The sequence below is a fragment of the Erithacus rubecula genome (genome assembly GCF_903797595.1).
Source record: "Erithacus rubecula genome assembly, chromosome: 24".
Classification (NCBI taxonomy): Eukaryota; Metazoa; Chordata; class Aves; order Passeriformes; family Muscicapidae; genus Erithacus; species Erithacus rubecula.
In genome coordinates, this window is record NC_136676.1 from 5,416,643 (window position 1) to 5,433,659 (window position 17,017).

The window sequence follows — 17,017 nt, forward strand, 5'->3', positions numbered from 1 at the left end:
GCAGTGTTTAGTTTATCAGAGCACTGGGCAGTCTTCTATCATATAGCAAGTAATGCAAGATATGAAGAATTTCAAATTTACTGTAAAGTGACAATGTTCTAACAGCAAGCACATGGTCTCTTGTGGGAGCCCAGGGCTACCCCTGGCCTCCTTGGGGGTCTCAAAACCCCCTGGCAAGGGTCTCAAAGACCTCTGAGTGAGACCCTGGTGTCACAGGTGCTGAATTCTAACCCCTGGGGGAAGTTGTCAGCACAAGGAGAATGGAAACAAGCTACCAAAATTAGTGAAGTGTAAATTAGATTGTTAGTACATAGATAAATAGTTTTTTTGGAATGTTTATGATATGTTTATGACACATGGCCAAGATGGAGAATTTAAGGGGTGGACACCTTTTCCTCCTTCTTCTCCCTGTCATCCATGTTGGGTGACACATTGGCACTTTTAGATTGGATGGGGTCAGGGCTGGACCATTTAATAAAATTGTATTGTATTGGGAAAATTTTAAACATGTAATACGTAGTACAAACTATCTAAGATAAGCCCTGCCTTCAGCAGGCAGATTCCACCATGGATGCCAGGCTGAGCAGACCCTGCTGGCCAGGCAAAAAGTCCCTGAGATATGAAACAATAAACAATTCTTAGAAAAAGAGAAAACTGCCTCCAGCAATCTCTCTTTGGCTGCTTCAGGGAAAACCAGGGTTTGAACCACTCATGTCCCTCTGGGGTGATCTCAGGGCAAAGGAGAAACCCCAGACTGGGACAGTCTCTCAGTGATTTGCAGGTAATTCCTGAATTAATTTCTAGCAAAGCAGCACATACTCATCATCTGGGGTGAGCTGCACGGGCTCGCTGGTGAACTGCGTGTCGAAATTATCCAACCCATAATCGTCCGTGATCTGCGGCTGGAACGGGGGCGTCGTCTGCTTCTTCTCCAGCTACCCAAAATATGGGGGAAGGGAAAAAATTACAGTGTGGAAGAGTTACAGCATCCCTCAGGAAACTCAAATCCAGCTGCTGTAAATGCCATTGGAAAGGAACATTGAAATATCGAGTAGTACACCCTACACGCCAGGCAGACACCAATACAGTTACTGCTCTGCAGCTTAAAATTAAAATCCACAAATAATTCAGCCTTTGGAGTCTTCTCTAAATTGGCAGATTAGCCTCAGGATTGATAAATTCCCATAGTGCTGCAATAAAGCAGTTAGCACAATATATTTACTTTTGTTCCTGAGAAATCGACCTACTTTTCTTCCTGCATTTGTGTGCAATCTGTCACATAGTCCAATTTATAGTAGCACAGACACCAACACTCTAATTCTAACATTTATATTCAGTTAAAAAACTGTCTAGGCTATAAATCTCCACAATCTAACTTAGCACAGGTAAGTGTATGAGAGTTAGTAATAGTCACCACTGACCAAAATGATCACTTGTATTACCAACATCAGATAAAAACCTGATTTTAAGGCCAGGGTCTCTCATGATGCTTGTACAGAGCAAACAAAACAGGGAATAAATCACAGAAAAATCTTGGATTTCAGGTTTCAGACAAGAGCACAAGTACAGATGGAGAGAGAAGATGATGATGACACTGTCACAGGGTTGTGCATTAACACACCAACATCCCATTGATGATCAGGTCTGAGACAGCACCAGGAAATCAGTTTTGAGGAAGAAATAACAAGGATGGCAATGTGAAGGAATCAGCAAAATGAATATTTAAAAACTGAAGTAAGGTGGCAGGACTGTCTGTCCCTGTGAGTTGTTGCCACACAGTCACATCCAACAGCCAGGCACTATTCCACAAGGGGTTAAACATCAGACTTCCTCCTTTGTTTTACTCAGTAAAGCACAAAAACCCTCTTAAATCAGCCAGAGAGAGAACTTGCAGCCTTTAACTTGAGAAAATGAGGGAAAAAATAAGTGGTGCAGCTCTAGAAAGTACCTCACTGCAAACAGGAGCTATTGCCTTGTAGTTCCTGCTCCAGCACATAATGGTTAAACACCAAAAAATAGGCAATGAGATAAGAATAGACTGAAAATCCCAAAACAATCCAAAAAAGAGCTGCCCTGGATGCTGCTGAGCCATCTGAAGTGTTCTGGGCTGTGCCACACACTTTGGATGACTAACACCAGGAAAAATGTTCCTGGGCTGTGTGCTCACTTTCCCTGTATTTATTTTTCCATTTAGCTCAAGCTTCACACAGAACAAGTTTTAAGTCAGTGTTAGACTTGTTTCCTTAGGTTACAACTTGAAAAGATTTGGAAAAGCTTTTAAGTCCAAATGGTTTCTTTGAAATGCAGGTGGTGAGTAGGAGATTCTAATAACTAGAAAAGGTTTCCAAGTATTTTCTCATTTTTTCCTGAGTGCATTTGCCAAAACTTATTAGAAATTTAACTTCAGATTTATATGATGTTGGTCCTCCTGAGCACACTAAACAAATAACCCAATTCTACCTGGTTTTAAAAGAAAAATTAGGAATTAAAGTTTTGAGCCATAAAAAATGTTAGAAAATGTAAAAAATTCCATCAGCACAAAGGTTGACCAAGAAGTACAAATTTAAATGAAGAGTTTTTTCTACAAATAGAAAAAATACAAATCCAACAATTGTCTTATTCCCCTCTCTCTCAAAAAACTGCAAGGCAGAACAAACTGATGTTCTGCTCCACACACCCAGTGAGCTGCACCATAAGATAGGAAAAAAATAAAATTAAAAAAAAAACAAACAAACCCCAAACCTCAAAAACCTCCAACAAAATTTAAAAAAAAAATTTTAAAATCACACAAAAAAGAAGGGAAAAAAAAAAATCACAAAAAACAAAACCACTCAGGTTGAAGGGAAAACTCCAAGCAAGGGATGTCTAACAAAATTAGAGCCAGGCCTCATTAGAGGGATAATTTTGTAAACACCAGGTCTCAAAGCAGGGGCTCCTTCTGCACTGTGTTCTCTGAAGAATGTTACAATGAAATTCAGAACAGCAGCTTCAAAGGGAAAATGGAACTGTGCAGCTTTCACTCATCTGAACTCTTTCATGTTAGTGCTGCCTCTTCCTACACTTCCTGCAGCCTTCCCAGACTATGGAAATACTACAGACACACTTTTCAATTCTTAACTATTCTTAACCTATTAAAAATGTAATGCTGGGAGGGAGGTGCTCCAGACTTTACAGCTTCATTGCTCAAGTGTCAATAAATGTTACTATGGCATTTCTGGCATGGTTTCCACAGTGAAGACAGAAGGTAACACAATTACCAAGTAGCAGAAGATTTAAAACACCAATTTTGATACAATTTTATGCTTGCAAACCCAGTGAAATGCAAGTCATCTTTTTCACCATGAACCAAAACCCTTCCTCATCTCAGCAGTACTGAAGAAAACCTGCAAACTGCAATCAAAGCCCCTTTATAAATAATCCCACTGCTCTCCTGCCACATCCACAAAGGGAATGATCCTGCTCACTCCTCCTCAAATCACTAAATCCTGAATAATCCTAGTGATTTCAGGAGTCACAGAACTGGTCCATTCAGCTGGGTTCTGATACACTATGACCACTATTTTCACACTTCTACAATTTCTAACAGGGTTATTCCTATGCACACACTGAATAAATCCCTGAATTATTCCTTTTGAACACCCAGAAACACAAGGACTGATTTTTACCAGATCCCAGTCTATGCTGCGGAAAAACGTGTGAGACTTGATATCAGCAAATCCTGTCTGGGGCTGGCAGCCAAGCCTTTCTTTGGGATCCTGTGGAAAACACAGACACTGGAATTACACACTCCAAGCCTCTTCCAGCCCACGTTTGCCAAAAGCCCACAGAGATGACTCCAGCATTCCCATGACTGTGCAGACTCTGCTGGGATAAACACACTCTGGCTAGCAAGGAATGTTGAATTTTAGTTTTATTGCTAAATAAAAATTGTTCAAAATTTAATTTATTTATCAATGTATTTTTCATATCCTTTTTTCCATTCATGATAATGGTTCTTCAGATTTCAATCAATTTTTACTCATTTAATTAAGCTATTACAGAAAAGAGTTTATAAACAAAGCTAGAGTTATTTTTTAAAAGCCTGCACCTAGTTGAACATCAAGTCTATGCTGTGGAATTTCCTCAGTAATTTTGAAACTAAGTGGGATTTTTAACATAGAGGATATACCAAGGTTTTATAGATTTTTCTTAATAGTAAGCAGATTAACTTCTTAACTGGATCACTTTCAACAGGAAGCTCTGACTTCCAGCTTTCAGATGCTAAAAATAAGAGAATGTTATTTACCTTGTTTAAAAATCCTTTTAACACATGGGAAGCCTTGACAGAAAGAAACCTTGGAATCCGGATTGGCTTCTCCAGAATAACTGTGACAGGTTTAAAAACAGCAATATTGACTTTTGGTTTGTGACATAGAGCATGATTTCAATGCAAACACTTTTAATTCAGCATGGCACTACTTAAAAAATAGAAGATAAAGAAATTATTTAAAACCATGCAAACAGAAAGAGCTACAGGAATTCAAGGCATTGTTCAATTGACATTGCAAGATTTCCTAAGGGACATGTTACCTTCACTATCTTTTGCTATTATTTGTTGTGCAAACAGGAAATAAAACTTTCAATCCTCAGTATATGGCAAAGTGTGATTTTAAACAGAAATTGATTTTATATCAGCCCTTCAAGAAGAGCATGACAGATTCTGGTACAGAACTGCAGGAACTGCTTTAAAGCAGTTTTGACTGTTATGGATTTGGCAACTTCACAGGCGTGGTGGGGGTAACTCTGGGAAAGGAAAGCCCAACTCTGCCATGCAAACTGTCCCTTTGGATGTCACCCCCAAAGGAGCAGCCTGAAGCCCAAAGGCTGTACCTTGGAAGAGGTAATCCTCAGTGTTCATGTCGGGATTGTCAGTGATGATGTCGAACGGGGACCGTCCCGCCATCATCTCGAACATCAGCACCCCCAGTGCCCACCAGTCCACACTGAACCCTGCAGGGCACACACAGCCTGCTGAGCCAGCCCCCTGCTGAGCCAACCCCCTGCTGAGCCAGCCCCCTGCTGAGCCAACCCCCTGCTGAGCCAGCCCCCTGCTGAGACAGCCCCCCTGCTGAGACAGGACCCCCTGCCCAGACAGCCCCCCTGCTGAGACAGCACCCCCTGCTGAGCCAGCCCCCCTGACCAGACAGCACCCCCTGCCCAGACAGCACCCCCTGCCCTGCCCAGACAGCCCCCCCTGCCCAGACAGCACCCCCTGCTGAGCCAGCCCCCCTGACCAGACAGCACCCCCTGCCCAGACAGCACCCCCTGCCCTGCCCAGACAGCACCCCCTGCCCAGACAGCACCCCCTGCCCTGCCCAGACAGCCCCCCCTGCCCAGACAGCACCCCTGCCCAGACAGCCCCCCCTGCCCAGACAGCCCCCCTGCCCAGACAGCACCCCCTGCCCAGACAGCACCCCCTGCCCTGCCCAGACAGCCCCCCCTGCCCAGACAGCACCCCCTGCCCAGACAGCACCCCCTGCCCAGACAGCCCCCCTGCTGAGACAGCACCCCTGCTGAGACAGCACCCCCTGCCCAGACAGCACCCCCTGCCCAAACAGCACCCCTGCCCAAACAGCACCCCCTGCCCAAACAGCACTCCCTGCCCAAACAGCACCCCCTGCCCAAACAGCACCCCCTGCCCTGCCCAGACAGCACCCCCTGCTCAGACAGCCCCCCTGCCCAGACAGCCCCCCTGCTGAGCCAGCCCCCCTGCCCAGACAGCACCCCCTGCCCAGACAGCACCCCCTGCCCAGACAGCACCCCCTGCCCAGACAGCCCCCCCTGCCCAGACAGCCCCCCCTGCCCAGACAGCCCCCCCTGCCCAGACAGCCCCCCCTGCCCAGACAGCACCCCTGCCCAGACAGCACCCCCAGCCCAGACAGCACCCCCCTGCCTTCTCCTCTTCTCTCACAAACCAAGACTGATGGCCTGGTTTTAGTACTGAAACCACTGACATGATTTACACCATCACCAAGTCTGAGCTTTCTCAGCTGGGATGACAAATGGTGTCTGCAGGCAGCAATGCTGCAGTTAAAATGTTTTCCTATAATATCATTTCATAAATATTTTTCAGGCCAAGTATGATTTAAAAGAAGTTAAATTAGTGATTGGTAGAGGAAAAATCCCTTTATTTCAGGAAAAAAATTAAACTGCAACAAGCACTCAAGTTTTGTTATATATTAACACAGAAATGTTTAAGTCAAAAAATTGTATTTGAACCAAGCTACAGCTATATTTATTGTAACTATAGGTTGTTTAGTCATGACTTACCATATTCTTCTCCTCTGAGGATCTCTGGTGCAATGTAATTTGGTGTCCCACAGAAAGTGCTTGTAGTGTCACCTGGGCCCAAACCTTCCTACATGCAGAAATCATTTCATAAATTAAATATGACCTCCTTTTATGGGTATTTCCTTTAAGCAGACTTAAAACCTAAGTTACTTGAGTTTAAGGAGCTTCCTTTCACAAAACAAATTACAGATACATTTAAAAAATCAGTTAAACAATTTGGAAGTCCTTTTCAAATAGATGTTGGGAAAAAAAACTTCTGTTACAATTCAGTTCCAAATGTGGTTCTATTCAACAGTTAAGTTTTTCAGTAACACTAGTGTTAATATAAAGAAGAATTTTCTTAGTGTTCTCTAAGAATGACAGAAGAAAGGTCAGGAAAATCCTACCTTGCACATGCCATAATCTGTTAATTTGATATGACCCTCTGCATCCAAGAGAACATTGTCCAGTTTTAAATCTCTGTAGATGATGCCTCTTTCATGTAGGAAGTTTAAAGCAATACAAATTTCAGCAGCATAAAACCTGAAATTAAGAAGGAGAAAGTTCATATTAGCAATAAGTTGGTAAAAAAAGCTGGTGTAATATAAATATCTATTCTAAAAACATAATTTACAGCCAACTTTTATGTATCAATAGCATAAAAAAACCAAGCTATATTTTTTCATAAAGACACTTATAAGATCATTCCCTAAATTCATTCTACTAATTAAGAAAATATTTATTCTTTATTCCACATAGCAAGAAGGAAGATCTTTATATTTTCCTCTTCTTCAGAGTGACAATAAACCTTTGTGTAGTGCAAGGCCACACAAACTAGATGTTTAATCTTCTCCCACCATCACTGTTTATTTCAACATCACAGCAAATTAGGCAGAATATTCCATGTTCTATCAACAGATCAAAGAGGCATCACCTAAATATGAAGCAATAAAGAGGAGTAAATTGGAATAACTTCTACTACTGATGAACTACTCGCTCTCTAAAAAACTCATATCCTTCAAAAATATAAAATTTGTATTTCTTCCCAGGCAGGACATTCTAAACTTAAGAATCCAAGTCCATGAAAGCAGAAAGAGAAGCAAGCAGTGCCCTGGGGCAGGAAGTACCTTGCATGTTCCTCAGGAAGTTTCCTCTGCCGTTGCATATGGAACATGAGGTCCCCCCCATTCACATATTCTATGACAAGGAACAATCTGAAATTATAGAGCACAATTAATGCATTCCAAGGACACTCTCCAGAAAAGCTGTTTTTATTCTTCCCATCTGAGCCATTTTCACTTCCACTCTTGATTCAGATTTCTAGATTTCTTGTAATTACAGAAGCTACTGAAGAAGGAAAAAAAGAAAGCATTTATTTGATGTATATTATGTAAGAACACTCCCTTTATTTAAATGCTACCACCTTTATCTGTATAAATTAATGAAATTAATTAATTATAGCTGTGTGAATTAAACAAGTGTGACACTACACAACACAGGCACCAGATGGAAGCTCTGGGCTCATTTGTTCCTTTGGAGAATGAGTGTTTGAAGCAGGCTGCTGCAAAGAATGGAAAAGTCAGTAGGGGACAGAGATCCAGGTGGAATTGGGCAGAGAAGGGTTTCTATTACAGTCTGCAGGAAAGCTTTCATCCCTGGAAAAACATGATCCAGGCCACAGAGAGCTCAGGATAGGAAGATGCTGAGGGAAAGCTCCTGGGGATGGCTGGGCTGGCTCAGGGAGCAGCATTTCCTTGCACACCTCATTTTCCATGAGCTGCAAACTCCTTTCCACACATCCACACACTGGAAAACCTTCCATTTGGAGAACACATGCTCTAGTCTCTCAGATCACTCCAGCTGGTGATTTTTTTTTGGTTCCTTGAAAAAGGATTCTTCATTTGAAACACTAATAAAGTGTTAGAACTTCAACCAGGAAAATCTATTGGATAAAATCCAGCTGGCAGGACTCTGAGTGGCCTCCCCAGGAAGATAAATGCTAAACTGAAATTAAATAAGCAACAAACAAAATACATAACAATGCCATGAGTATTTTATTACAGCACTCCTGATGCTTTTTGCTTTCCTATCCTATTTACAAGTCCCCAGTGTTTATCACCATTCAGAATTTGCAATTTCAACTTCCTTGTCAAGTCATATTCAAATGTGTCATTAGGGGCAGGCCTTGCTGGATTTAGAAGGATTTACTGAAAACACCACCAGCTTTTCAGGATGGAGGTTTCAGGTTGTTGCCATCCTTGGGAGACACTTATCTGGTAATTCTGGACAAATCCAAGGCAAATATTTCATTACAATAATGAAGCAAGCATCATAGTATCTGAAACAATTAACAGCTACATACAGCATCAGTTAGCCTCACATTTAGGTACAGATTTAGGTTAAAAACTTATTTAAAACTATATTCAAGAGAAAGAACATTTTTTGCAACTTTCTCCCCATTAGCACCCTTGTCATAACTTGTTCTATTACAACTCATTTTCTTTGGGCCACTTAACACAATCTGATGTTGATGAATTTATTCACTCAGAATTGGTTTTGTGCTTTTCCTGCTCTATGTAAATGAGGTCATAATTATGATTTTATAACATTACAGCTATAATCAAATTGTGAATTCATGCCATTATGCTTATATCCATGGCAAATGGCTGAAGTTACCAACAAAAAAAACTAGAGTTTCACTGCAAGAGGCAGCTGGGCTGGAAAAGCAGGACTCAAATGTACATCAGGAATACAGAAAGCTTTGATTATGTTCAGTGTGGAGTTTTTTTCCTATTTCTCCTCCTCAGCTCTGTCAGTGTAGCTGCCAAAGAGGAATGCACAGGATCCTGCTGCTGACTCAGCCTTTTTCTGGGTTTCAGAAGTTACAAGAAATGTCCTTTTCAATCCCTTGCCCTGCCTGACCACTTGAATTCTTATACCAGGTGTACAATTCCACTTTGTGTTTGGTGAGAAAGTTTGGGAGCACTGCTTTAACTTAAGAGCCTTTCCCAACAGTTTATCAGTTGTCTAAAGGTTTATTTATTATTTCTGATAAGTTTGTTTTGGCCAAATCCTCAGTGACCTTTGGAGATCATTCTTGATTTCTTTCTCCCTGCTTCCAAACACTCCTTGGTCCATGTACCTTCAGAACACTGACACAGCTCCTTTACCTCCTCCATCTCTGTTTTACCTGCTGGAAAGATTTCCTCTGGCTCTGACCATTAGGGAGGTGAAAATTTGGGGACTGAAGAAATGGTAAAGTGCATGGCTTTGTATTTTAAAATTTGACAACACACACTGCAACAAACAGGTGATTATTCCTAAGGATAAAGGACTGGATAATCCATGAAAACTTTTTAAAACCTTGCACTCTACACTCTTACTTTGCAAGTAAGTTGGATAAAATTACAATTTTCTGATTATGACATATTGCACGAGGCATTATAAAAGTGTAACAGCAAACAGGTGCCTTGAAAACAAAAAATATCCCAAACCACCACCAAACCACATCCCAATTCCCCAGTAACATATTCAGGCATGGACACAAAAATTCTTGTTTACTTCATATTCCAGTTGCAAAATAAACAGCAAATAATCCAGTTTGGATTGTGCACACAGGGACAAAGAATTTGTACTTCTAAGTAGTTAAGAGTTAAATAAGCACTTTCAAAAATCACACACTGCTTTGATATGTGCTAGAGGCTTTTAAGCCTCACAGGTAACAATGCCACTGCGCAGGTAGGGGTTTATTATCATTAAAAGGTTATTACTGCACAGCCCAACTCTCAGGCTCTTTAGGAAAACTGAACTGCTGAGAACTGATCTGGCCTCCTCAGCAGGAGGTGCTGTAAACTGTTGGGAAGCTCAGTGTTCCCCATTTCACAGGGCTGTGCTCAGGAAGGCAGGACAGCTCCTGCTCTTTCTCCTTCCCCCTCTCCCTTCAGGTCTGACCCAGGACATCAGAGTTTTCTCCACACTCCTTCCTGAGCTACCCCCCCTAGAACTGACTTTGTGCAGCATTGAATCTCTGACAATGCTAATGCTTCCTTCCAAAAATTGCTGGCTGTGTGATGGCAGTGGTTACATTTGCTTTAGAAAGAGTTTAGCACAATGATCAAGATTCTCAAGGGAAAAAAAAAAAAAAAAAAAAAGAAAGAAAGAATTTCAGATCTTTCTTACCGACTTGTTGTTTGAAAGCATGAATGTAAACCAACTAGGAATGGGTTACTGGATGCCTGTTCAAACACATGTTTCTCTGTCTGTACCCAATCAATATCCTGAAATAGAGTAATTGAACAATCAGAACTCCTGCTGGATAACCACTGTGGGTATTCCCAGAAAAACACCTGTGAACATCACAGTGCTGCCTTACACACACTCATTGTTACATTGCTCTTTAGAAAGGCAAAGACCCCTCAAAATCTGGAGGAAATTATAAAACATTGTAATTCAGTTATATATTCAGAAGTTATTTAACCATTTAAGGAAAGCCTGCACAAAATCTAAGCCATTGTTAATAACATACATCTGTAATATTTGATAAACTGCTCACACTGCTGCATGGAAATCAATTCAGTTCTTAGATAAATGATCCCAAAGCTGCTGAAGCAGCTCATGCCAGCAACACAAGCAATGTGAATCTCCAGCTTTTAAAAGGTTCAAGTGAACTGAACTTCATCTCCTCATCTGAAATTCAAATTTAATTCAATGAAACTACCAAAACCTGCTTTCTTGGTCCAGCCAAAATCATTAAAAGCATCACAGATATCTTTAATCCTTCAACAGGGAGAAGTCCTGAATACCCAGTGCAAAACCACATCATAAAATCCTACCACAGTTTGCATGATTACTGGCACAGTGCTGCAAAATGCAGAGCTGTGATAACAAAGCATTTAAGCTTTTCTTCATATACCCCCACACAATTTAAACATCACAGACAGCTGGGTTTAGCAGCAGATATTCACCCTTCATGCAATGCACTGATCATGTGCCACCCTGCAAACACTCAGGACCCTGCCAATATAGCAGAACTGCAATTGTTCTAAAAATTCTCCATTTACCACAGATACTCCCAGCTTCCCAACCAATCTGGACTCAATAAATACAGAGACTGAGGAATCAGCCCTTCCTGTCAGGGATGGATGCTGACACTGAAGTCTCAGAGGAAACCAAGAACTGTCACCATCAAATTAAATAAACTTGTTAGGTTTTGTGTGTGGACCCTCATTAAGGTACATCACCTTGGAAGGGTAAACCTGAGTCCAGACCAAAATCCAGAGCCAAAAATCCAATTTTGAATAAAGCACTAAATATGTCACCTTCTTCTTGGTTTAACTAAATGAGCTTCTCTTTAAGAGTCTTTAAATTAACTCTTCATTAGTGCACTTGTGTACTTGGCATTAGGATTATACTAGTGCTCCACTTAACAAAACTAACCTCAGCAAACCTGAACAGAAGCCCAGGTATTTGATTTCCCTCCATCTCATTTCTCTACACTACCAGCCATACCCTGGAAAGCACCAGCTCATTTAATCATAGCTGATACTTGCTATGTAATTGATTTTCTTTCTTTGTGGAACACTTCTAAGGTGAAAATTTCATTACTTGCAATATCTTATACACTCAGAGAATTCAGTGAATTTCCTATCAATTCCCAGAATTTCATTAGACAGCCTATCTTAGAGAAAAGAAAAACCAATTAGTTCTATATTCTATGTAATGATGAGAGCCACAATTCTAGAAAGATTTTACTCATCTACCTCTGGTTCTCAAACAGCTGCACAACTCATCAAACAAGCCTTGGCTTTGGCTCCCACCTTCTTGGAAAAACACATGTTAAAAAGGAAACAGTAAATAAACCACACAACAGCCTCATCTTGGGTCATAAAAAGAAACATCAAATAAATGAGAAAACCAAAGTATTTTAGGAGAACTAAGCTCAGCCTCTGGAATAATGACAAAGATGACAGCCAGAGCAACTGACTGAAACAACCAACACAAAGAGCACTTAAATTAATGTTTGGGTGGTTTTTGCCCAAACATCCTACCTTCAGAGAAGTGTATTATTGCAAAAAAAAAAAAAAAGAAGGGTTTTAGGTTTTTTTCCTTATTTATTTTCTTTTTTTCCCCTAAATTTGTGCATTTGAGATCCTGTATTAAAAAAGAAAAGAAAGGATTTTGAAAATGCAGCAGATTTCTGTGGCAGACAAAACCACTGGAATCTCAATAGGCAACAGCATAATTTTTGAATTCATGGAATAAATACTTCAGAATACTGAGTCACTTGGAATAGGCTCTGCCAATATGAGTGTAAGAAGAAAGTTTCAGCTCCTTTTCTGACACACAGACAATGATTTTGCTTTGGAAAATGCATTTGCTTTCTTTCAAAATTGAGTGCACAAATTCCACCCCATTTATCTCATCACTTACAGATTAGCACATCCAGGTTGGAACGTTCAATACATGATTTCTACCAAGACTATTAGTAATTGTTAATTGTTATTAAAATAAGGTACATTTCTCTCAGATTTTATCCTGGTGCTTCATGCACAGTTGATGACAAACGAGTTCAAAAGTCAGAAAAACTTCTCTGCCAGAGAAGTTGTCTGAAACACGAGCTTCTTGCTTAGCTGAATGTTTTTTATTAAAGCATAGTAAGTTTTCATAATATGTAACAGAATGCAATTAACACAGACTTTTACCTCATCATCATGGACCAGCTCTTTTTTCACTACTTTCATAGCATAAATCTGATCATTCTTTTTTAACCGAACTAGGAGAACTTTGGCGTAACTTCCACGGCCGATAACTCGGATCAAATCAAAGTCCTGGAGCCCAAGCCCCTGAGAAATCTTAATTCCATCCATTCCATCAATGACTGGTTTGAGATCCTGTATAAAAAGAAACAGATGCTAGAAACTGAAGACATTTCCATAGCAAGTAAGTATTAAAGCAGAGAGATCTTTAGGCACTGGACAGAATTTGCTGACTTTGCTTGGCACTGGCAACCAGGGCTGGATGCTGATTGGAACACATTTGTTTAGAAATGTTTGGTTTCCATTGGGTTTGCTCTTACTAAAAGTTACTCTTTTTTTCAAGGCACTACTTCATCCAACTAATCATTTTCATATTCCCTCCTGGAAAGCAGAAGGCCTTGAGAAATGAGGTTTATCCAAATTCCTGAACCTCAAGCCATGTACATTGTATCCTTTGTACAAAGTGAGCAGCATTGTTCATATTCTGAGATACAGCACAAATTAATAAAGGCTATCTAAAAATAAGATGAATAAGGAAACACTAATATGCTAATGAATATAGCTGTCTTGGTTTCAATTTAGGCAACAACTATGTTCAGTTTACTATCATTTTAAGGAAAATTAAGATTTCTAACAGGTTCCCAGGAACACACAGAAGCAGATCTCAATTTCTCAAGGTTGAGAATTTGCAGGAAATACTCCACTATGAAGAATGCTGGTTTTAAATTAATTTTTTTAAAAAGAGAAATTTTATCATTCCTGGCTGTTTGCTGAAATTAGATGTGAAAACAAGGGACTGGAGATGGAGCAGCATCAGGTACTTGGACTTTCAGGTTTTACCAATATACCCAAGGCTTTGACACACTTCTGTGGCCTATTTTTATCTGACCTCACTACTGTACTTGCAGACAGATCAGCATTCTGCAGAACTGTGGAAAGTGTTTATATAAAGAATCTTGATCTAGGATTGTCTGCTATTAGAAGAGATTGCTCTAAGCTTAAAGATTCTAGACAAAGCTCCCTGAACACCAACTCCTTTCTGCAGGATACCTAAAATTACTTCAGTACAGCTCAAAAGGTAAGGTGGGACAATCAGCAGCATAATTCAGGATGGTTGAGCAATCAGCACCTAGCAAAATTAAACACAAACCTGAGCACTGACCACAGCCAAAGTGAGCAATTAAAATTCTCTGATGTGCTTTTCATTTCTACCCTTCCATTTCTGAATTTGAGATAAAAATCTGTAGCCACATGACTGAAAATAAGGAAATAAGGCAGTCACCCAGGAGCAGGAGCTACTCAAGTGTGAAAGGAATGGTAGTGACAAGTATTGTAGTGGAAGCAAAGGGAAAAGGTGCAGCCTTGCTTAGAGGGGAACATCAGACCAACTGCCAGTGTTCTGCAGAGTGCACCCTATTTATTTTAAACATGCCAGAAGCATTCTCAAAAGAAATGTCTTTAAGCCTTTTAGAATTGAAGCATATTCAGATTTTTCAGACTGCTCTAAAGGGATAACATTGTTCATGTGCAGAGATTGAGCCAGATCTTCTACAAAGGACCTGAAAAAAAGAGTTTAAGTGTATATTATTCTGCTTGTGTTTCCACAGGAGCTGTCTATAAATGCTTAGGTATTATTTATATGACCCCTCTCAGAGAGCTGGGTAGTTAATGGATTATCAGACTGAACCAAGTTCCACAGCAATTGCCTGAGGGTGACAAAGGGTGAGCATCCATTAGGGACAGCATACAAGGCAATGGCAAAGCCACCATTTGTTGCAAGGACCACAGAAGTCAAACCCTCTGCTAAATCACTGTAATTTTAACAAATGGAATGAGAAAACAAAAATGTTAAAAGGTATCTTGGATCATGAGTGGAATAAAAACAGATGAACACAGAAGAAATCTGAAAAAAATTCCAATTAAAATGTTTCAAAAAATTATGAACTTTCAGGGAAAAAAAAACAACCAGATTTTTGAAAAGGGCAGCAGAAAGCCCAGAACAAATAATCAGCTGTTTTATAAAAAGTTGAATGATTAGGTTGGACTTGATGATCTCAAAGGTCTTTTCTAACCTATTTCATTCTGTGATTTGGAGTACATAAATACAAATTGCAAAAATACTTTAAAAACATACCTCAGAGTCATCTTTAATAGTGTCATGTTTCCTGTTTGAAGGAATGTAGGGAACTGGAAAAGAAACCAAAGTAGTGTGGTTATAAAGGCCTCCATTGAAATAGCTTAAAACATCAATAAACAGAAAGATATTTAGTAGCTTATGGTCAGTTTGCTTTAAATATTGCAGGACATATTTTTTCACTTTTGTAAACAGGAAGAGGAAAAAAAATGAAGGCAAGAGAGATTCTAAAGTAGCAAAGTACTCACTTCCATCAGTGTCTTCTGAAGGGAGATCAGCCTCTTGGTTTTTGTCATCTAAGCGAGGTTCCTGGGCAGGCATGACCGAATCCTGCCAAACACAGAGGTCACACCCAGCCCTGCTCCAACTGCAGCTCCCTGAGAGCCTCACAGCCTCCCCTGTGAGAGCTGCACTTTGGAGACTATGTGTCCAAATATTAACATTTTGTAATGTGTGATAAAACCAGGCTACCAAAACCTAAATGTTACATTAGTCATTCTCTGCAGCTACAACAGATGCTTGGCTGTCTTCTAAAAGTAAGAGTGGTGTATTTTAGAGCAAAGTTCAAACTATTATTCTACTATTCTTCTATTAAATAAAGGCCTCTGAGTGTTTCACATGGAACTACAATCAAGTAAACACTTCAGAATGATGTTACACACTCCATTTAGAGCACTGGCATATTCCTTTCCTGCTTAATAAAAACATGAATTGTTGCTCATGATGCATAAATTTGTGAAGGTCACAATAATAGATATTTTATATTGATTTGGACCCTGGACTCATCCAAGACAAGCAGGACTATTCCAGGAAGTATAGCAGCATGCAGAAATTAATTGGCAGAGAATTGGTGATGTCAAGGCAAGTCACATCCAGTATCAGCAAAGAAAATTACTGGTTTAAGTTTTGAGTCACAAAAAACATGATACAACTACCAGTGAAATACTGGGGATGAATACAGGAAAGGGCCAGAATTCAGATACACAAATGTTTTGATGTTTAAAACCTAGGAAAGACACCAGCATTGGCACTGGAATGAGGGCCATGGAGAGGAAGAGAACAGTACTGGAGACATTCAGATGGCAGCAACAGGAAAGGAAAAAAAGCCTTTCTGAAAAGAGCAGTGCAGAAATTGCATCAGTGTCTTAGTTCTTAAAACATTCCCACAGGCTAAAAGCAATAACTTCTGAGGTTGTCAGTGTCTAATGGAGAAGTCAAATTCAAGCTTGAGCACACTGAAGGCACATCACAAGCTTTCCTTCTCACTTTCCCTCTGCTCACAATCCAAAGGCTTATCCTGTGCAGAAACTGAAACCCAAATACTGCCAAGAGTTACAAATCCACAGCCATGTCCCCATTTCAGTACTCAGGACCCACCTGAGCAGCACAGGGCAGAGTTGCACCCCTCAGCCCTGGCCAGAACACACTCACCATATGCCTTTTGCAGGTCAGTGGGACAAGGATGTGACAACGTTTATGGACCAACAGCTTGCAGTTGATACACTTGTAGCCTTGCCTTGAGAGCCCCCATATCCTTTCACTGCACTGGCCACAGTATGCTCTCTGCAAGCCACAAGGCACAGTATCAGTTCCAGGATCAATCCCTGCTGCAAGTAGCAGTTCTCTAGTAGCAACAGCCCATCCCAGTCACCTAACAGATGTTCAGTAATAATTTTAGAATACCCAGAATTACAATAATAGCTGAAGGTTACACTTCACACCCAGAATTCAGCTAAATGCAGTTCTTTTTAAATGAATGTTAGGAAAACAAATACCTCAAGCATATGGAACACATTACAGTGTGACATTGGCAAATCAT

General features: G+C 40.4%; 1 protein-coding gene across 5 annotated transcripts in view; it reads right to left on the reverse strand.

Annotated features, from left to right (window-relative positions):
* Positions 1-17,017, reverse strand: part of PRKCZ (protein kinase C zeta) — a 41,938-nt gene that overhangs the window by 2,602 nt on the left and 22,319 nt on the right. For 3 of the 5 annotated variants that reach the window (XM_079325982.1, XM_079325984.1, XM_079325983.1), the window contains 12 exons: positions 16,630-16,761; positions 15,447-15,528; positions 15,199-15,251; positions 13,011-13,199; positions 10,489-10,586; positions 7,437-7,523; positions 6,717-6,852; positions 6,310-6,397; positions 4,870-4,989; positions 4,286-4,365; positions 3,666-3,755; positions 820-935 (listed from right to left, as the gene is read on the reverse strand). In XM_079325982.1, coding sequence (XP_079182108.1) covers positions 820-935; positions 3,666-3,755; positions 4,286-4,365; positions 4,870-4,989; positions 6,310-6,397; positions 6,717-6,852; positions 7,437-7,523; positions 10,489-10,586; positions 13,011-13,199; positions 15,199-15,251; positions 15,447-15,528; positions 16,630-16,761 — 1,271 coding nt within the window. Of the gene's footprint in view, positions 1-819; positions 936-3,665; positions 3,756-4,285; positions 4,366-4,869; positions 4,990-6,309; positions 6,398-6,716; positions 6,853-7,436; positions 7,524-10,488; positions 10,587-13,010; positions 13,200-15,198; positions 15,252-15,446; positions 15,529-16,629; positions 16,850-17,017 lie in introns of all 5 variants that reach the window. The other 2 variants (XM_079325986.1, XM_079325985.1) reach the window with 1 other exon arrangement.